This window comes from Epinephelus lanceolatus, chromosome 2 (genome assembly GCF_041903045.1).
Source record: "Epinephelus lanceolatus isolate andai-2023 chromosome 2, ASM4190304v1, whole genome shotgun sequence".
Classification (NCBI taxonomy): Eukaryota; Metazoa; Chordata; class Actinopteri; order Perciformes; family Serranidae; genus Epinephelus; species Epinephelus lanceolatus.
The window spans coordinates 49706326-49712721 of NC_135735.1; the positions used below are offsets into that span (position 1 = coordinate 49706326).

The 6396-nt window shown below is 41.9% G+C and overlaps 1 protein-coding gene across 1 annotated transcript; it reads left to right on the forward strand.

Moving 5' to 3' along the window:
• The first annotated feature begins 272 nt into the window (after positions 1–272).
• On the forward strand, positions 273–1519 carry LOC144458793 (uncharacterized). Its single transcript, XM_078162353.1, has one exon. The coding sequence runs from the start codon at positions 514–516 to the stop codon at positions 1387–1389; it is 876 nt and encodes a 291-aa protein (XP_078018479.1). The 5' UTR covers positions 273–513; the 3' UTR covers positions 1390–1519.
• The last annotated feature ends 4877 nt before the right edge of the window (positions 1520–6396 follow it).

Sequence of the window (6396 nt, forward strand, 5' to 3'; positions counted from 1 at the left end):
TCATATATCTACATAGCAGTATGTGCTGAGCTTTATCACACTAGATTTGTACCCTTTGTGTGGGTGTTTGGTGGTGAATATCAGTGGCCTCACAAGGTGCCCCAAGGCACCAATCTCAAGTCAGTCTGTGCACTCTCAAATCCTAAACCTAAAGGCAGGGAAGGTGAATAAGCTGAGATGACCTCAGATCAGCATCCTTGGGCACTGTGAGCCCAGTCTGGCTGGAAAGACACTGAGCATTGACATTTTGATCGACGTGCTGACGTATTGCGGTAAGCGAGTTGTGTCATTTCCGGTGTTTCTGTGACAGTGTCTCTGTACTGCTCTGGTGAATTCTGCTAGCCTGCTTTCTCACCTCAGTTGCTTTAACGCTGCTTTAACGTCTACTTCAAGTCATAACCCACACTGGTTCTGTTTAAGCACTTATAGCTCTCCTTCTTTCTACGACTTTCTCGCTAATCTCTTAGTTGTTGTTTGCACGCTCTTAGCCTTGTTAGCTACTTTAGCTTAGCCATGGCTTCTCCTTCTCCTGCTCTTTCTTGCCCGGTGTGCCAAATGTTCAGTTATGCCTCTGCCTCCTTTAGCGACAGTGGTAATTGTAATAAGTGTAGCTTATTTGCTGCGTTGGAGGCGAGGCTTAGTGAATTAGAAGTGCGGCTCCGCACCATGGAAAACCATTCAGTAGCTGCGGTAGTTAGCCAGCCCCCTGTAGCCGGTGCGGAGCCACATAGCATAGCCTTAGCCTCTGCTAACTGTCCTCCGGTAACTCCCGTTCAGCCGGGAGGTTGGGTTACGGTTCGCCAGAAGCACAGCTCCAAGCAGAATCCCACGGCTCACCACCAGCCTGTTCACGTTTCCAACCGCTTTTCCCCACTCAGCGACACACCCGCTGAGGATAAAACTCTGGTTATTGGCAGCTCTATTCTGAGGAACGTGAAGTTAGCAACACCAGCGGCCATAGTCAAATGTATCCCTGGGGCCAGAGCGGGCGACATTGAATCAAATTTAAAACTGCTGGCTAAAGCTAAACGTAGATTCAGTAAGATTGTTATTCACGTCGGCGGCAATGACACCCGGTTACGCCAATCGGAGGTCACTAAAATTAATATTGCCTCGGTGTGTGAATATGCAAAAACGATGTCGGACTCCGTAGTTTTCTCTGGACCCCTCCCAAATCTGACCAGTGATGACATGTTTAGCCGCATGTCATCATTTAATCGCTGGCTGTCCAGGTGGTGTCCAGCAAACGATGTGGGTTTTGTTAATAATTGGCAAACTTTCTGGGGAAAACCTGGTCTTATTAGGAGAGACGGCATTCACCCCACTTTGGATGGAGCTGCTCTCATTTCTAGGAACCTGGCAAATTTTATTAGTAATTTAAATCCCTGACAACCCAGAGTTGAGACCAGGACAGAGAGTTGCAGTCCTAAACGCCTCTCTGAGCTTCTAGTTCAGTTACCCAGCCATAGTTTTCATAGTTTTATACAAACGGTGTCTGTCCCCCGACCACCTAAATTATTTAAATCTAAAATTAAACAAAGAGGAGTTGTGCATAACAACCTCATAAAAATTAAAACCTCTTCTGTGACAGAAAGACAAAACAGGAGAATTAAATGCGGACTGTTAAATATCAGGTCTCTATCGTCTAAAGCAGTGTTAGTAAACGAATTAATATCAGATAATCATATTGATTTACTCAGTCTCACTGAAACCTGGCTGTGTCAAGATGAATATGTTAGTCTAAATGAGTCCACTCCTCCCAGTCATAATAATACCCACATTCCTCGAGGCAGCGGCCGAGGAGGGGGAGTTGCAGCCATTTTTAACTCTAGTCTGTTAATCAGCCCTAAACCTAAACTAGATTATAATTCATTTGAAAGCCTCGTTCTTAGTGTTTTACATCCGACCTGGAAAACCTCGCAGCCACTTTTATTTGTTATAGTGTACCGTGCTCCTGGCCCGTATTCTGAATTTGTATCTGAATTCTCAGAGTTTTTATCCAGTTTAGTTCTTAAATCAGATAAAGTTATTATTGTAGGCGATTTTAACATTCATGTCGACGTTGATAATGACTCCCTGGCTACCGCGTTTATCTCATTAATAGACTCCATTGGCTTCAGTCAGGGTGTACATGAACCCACTCACTGTTTTAACCATACCCTCGATCTAGTTCTGACGTATGGAATTGAAATTGATAACCTAAAAGTCTTTCCACAGAATCCCTTGCTATCAGATCATTATCTGATTACTTTTGATTTCTTTTTACTCGATTACACGCCACTCAGCAACAGTTACTATACTAGATGTTTATCAGATAGTGCTGTCACAAAATTTAAGGAAAAGATTACTTCGTCGTTAAATTCAATACCAATACCTTCAGTAACAGAGGTTTCCCGTGCCGACTTTAACCTCTCCCAAATTGATCATTTTGTTGATAGCGCCGTAGGCTCGCTGCGAACAACGCTCGACTCTGTAGCTCCTCTTAAAAAGAAGTTAACAAAGCAAAGAAAGTTTGCTCCTTGGTATAACTCTCAAACCCGTAGGTTAAAACAAATATCGCGAAAATTTGAAAGGAATTGGCGATTAACCAAACTGGAAGAATCTCGTTTAATCTGGACAGACAGTCTCAAAACTTATAAGAGGGGCCTCCGCAATGCCAGAGCAAACTATTACTCAGCATTAATAGAAGAAAACAAGAACAACCCCAGGTTTCTTTTCAGCACTGTAGCCAGGCTGACTGAGAGTCAAAGCTCTATTGAGCCTTGTATTCCTTTAGCCCTTAGCAGTAATGATTTTATGAGCTTTTTTAATGACAAAATTCTAACTATTAGAGGCAAAATTCATGACCTCCTGCCCTCAGATGGTAGGCCTACCTATCTAACCTCAAACACAGCTGTAGAATCTAATATATATTTAGATTGCTTCTCCCCAATTTCTCTTCAAGAATTAACCGCAGTGATTTCTTCATCTAAATCATCAACGTGTCTCTTAGACCCCATCCCAACTAGGCTACTTAAGGAGGTCTTTCCTTTAGTTAACACTCATATATTAGATATGATCAATATATCCCTATTAACAGGCTATGTACCACAGTCTTTTAAGGTAGCTGTAATTAAACCTCTCCTAAAAAAGCCCACCCTGGATCCAGAGGTGTTAGCCAACTATAGACCAATATCTAATCTTCCCTTTATGTCAAAGATCCTTGAGAAAGTAGTCGCAGACCAGCTGTGTGATTTTCTCCAGGATAATAATTTATTTGAGGAATTTCAGTCAGGATTTAGAGTGCATCATAGCACTGAGACAGCTCTAGTTAAAATTACAAATGACCTTCTGATTGCTTCAGACAAAGGACTCATCTCTGTTCTTGTTTTATTAGATCTTAGTGCGGCGTTTGACACAATTGACCATCAAATTCTACTGCAGAGACTGGATCACTTAATTGGCCTAAAAGGTTCAGCACTAAGCTGGTTTAAATCTTATTTATCTGATCGTTTTCAATTTGTTGACGTTCGTAATGAATCATCCTTACGTACCAAAGTTTGTTTTGGAGTTCCGCAAGGTTCTGTGCTCGGACCAATCCTATTTACTCTATATATGCTTCCTTTAGGTAACATCATTAGAAATCACTCTATAAATTTCCATTGTTATGCGGATGATACACAGTTGTATTTATCGATGAAGCCAGAAGAAAGTAATCAATTAACTAAACTCCATAACTGCCTTAAAGACATAAAAAATTGGATGAGCACCAATTTCCTGATGTTAAATTCAGACAAAACTGAAGTTATTGTTCTTGGCCCCAAACAACTCAGAGACTCTTTATCTGATGACATAGTTTCTCCAGATGGCATTGCTCTGGCCTCTACCACTACCGTAAGAAACCTCGGAGTAATATTTGATCAAGATTTGTCTTTTAATTCTCATTTAAAGCAAACCTCACGGACTGCATTTTTTCATCTGCGTAATATTGCGAAAATTAGGCCTATCCTGACCCGAAAAGATGCAGAAAAATTGGTCCACGCTTTTGTTACCTCAAGGCTGGATTACTGTAACTCTCTATTATCAGGTAGCTCTAGTAAGTCCTTAAAAACTCTCCAGCTAATTCAGAATGCAGCAGCTCGTGTACTAACAGGAACTAAGAAACGAGATCATATTTCTCCTGTTTTAGCTTCTCTGCACTGGCTCCCTGTAAAATCCAGAATTGAATTTAAAATCCTACTGTTAACTTATAAAGCTCTAAATGGTCAAGCTCCGTCATATCTTAGAGAGCTCATAGTGCCATATTATCCCACCAGAACACTGCGCTCTGAGAACGCAGGGTTACTCGTGGTCCCTAAAATCTCCAAAAGCAGATCAGGAGCCAGAGCCTTCAGCTATCAGGCTCCTCTCCTGTGGAATCATCTTCCTGTTACGGTCCGGGAGGCAGACACCGTCTCCACATTTAAGACTAGACTTAAGACTTTCCTCTTTGATAAAGCTTATAGTTAGGGCTGGCTCAGGCTTGCCCTGTACCAGCCCCTAGTTAGGCTGACTTAGGCCTAGTCTGCCGGAGGACCCCCTATAATACACCGGGCTCCTCTCTCTCTCTCTCTCTCTCTCTCTCTCTCTCTCTCTCTCTCTCTCTCTCTCTCTCTCTCACTCTCATCCTATTACTGCATCTTGCTAACTCGGCCATTCTGGATGTCACTAACTCGGCTTCTTCTCCGGAGCCTTTGTGCTCCACTGTCTCTCAGAATAACTCATACCGCAGCGGTGCCTGGACAGTGTGACGTGTGTGGTTGTGCTGCTGCCGTGGTCCTGCCAGATGCCTCCTCCTGCTGCTGCCATCATTAGTCATTAGTCATACTTCTACTGTTATTATACACATATGACTATTGTCACACAAGTATACTGTCAGATATTAATACATACTTTCAACATATTGTACCACAGTAGCCAGAACTATAACTATAATATTATTACTTTCATTAATGTTGTTGTAAGCTACTGTCATTACCTGCATCTCTCTCTCTCTCTCTCTCTCTCTCTCTCTCCTCTCTCTCTCTCTGTCTCATTGTGTCATATGGATTACTGTTAATTTATTATGCTGATCTGTTCTGTACGACATCTATTGCACGTCTGTCCGTCCTGGAAGAGGGATCCCTCCTCAGTTGCTCTTCCTGAGGTTTCTACCGTTTTTTTTTCCCCGTTAAAGGGGTTTTTTTTGGGGAGTTTTTCCTTATCCGCTGTGAGGGTCTTAAGGACAGAGGGATGTCGTATGCTGTAAAGCCCTGTGAGGCAAATTGTGATTTGTGATATTGGGCTTTATAAATAAAATTGAATTGAATTGAATTGTTTGGTGGATGCAGGGGCGCCACCAGGAATTTTGAGCCCCATGAAAAAAAATCACACTGGGCCCCCCCTGCGCAGCTATTGTCACCACATCTCTGCGACCTAACTGACCCATTAAAAGCTTTACATAACTCTAACTTTGAAGGTTTGCAACTGTCAACCTCTCATTTTCTTCATCCTCATCATCTGCACTGTTAATGTCTTTCTCCGCTTCCACACTTCTTCCTGACCAAACCTGAGGGGGCCCTAGCTCTGTAGGATGTACACAATGCATGTGATATATACGGTATATATATATTAAAGTATGCCATATACCAATAAATTCACCACCACTAGATTACATACATTAGATACATGTTTTGTGTGTGTGTGTGTGTGTGTGTGTGTGTGTGTGTGTGTGCAGGCTGCTCAAACAAATTGCCCTTCATGGAAATAATAAGCAAGTCTGTATCTATAGATGTCATTTAACTGCCATAATTCGATCTAAATGAAAGCGTCTCACTGGATTATTTTAATATTGCCTGTAACTTTAATACAGGCTGAGTTAGGCTACTTAATGTTTCCAATTGTCCAGCATCCAGTACAAACAGTTGTAGGCTGGTTTTGTTTCATAATAATCATTATGTGGAAATATAATTTGTTTGAATTTCTGTCGTTAAAAAATATTTCGTTTTCTTTTTTGTAATGGCAAGAAAGAGCAAGAGAGAGAGACAGAAATTCCCACAGACTCCCTGCAATGATGCTAACTGGCATGTCATTCAACACAATGTTGCTCACCCTCTTCATTGGGACGGGAGGGGTAAACTTATGGGGAGACAGGGCTGCTGTTTCTGACTCATCTGTTGTTGAGCCTGGTAAAAGGGGCAGGGACACAACTGATATATTATGAATATCTTGCTGAACATTTACCTGCACATATTACATGTAGGTTAAAAGGGAGTAAAATGTAGGCTAACATTAGTCTGTAGCTAGCTTATTTCACTATGGACATTAAGCTAACAGGTTAATTTCTACCACTCACAGACTATAGGCTATCCACCTTTCTTGGAGAAAACTGGGTAACAT

What these genes read in the sequence shown, in the direction of transcription:
- LOC144458793 (XM_078162353.1), top strand. Translation starts at nt 514, where the DNA reads ATGGCTTCTCCTTCTCCTGCTCTTTCTTGCCCGGTGTGCCAAATGTTC.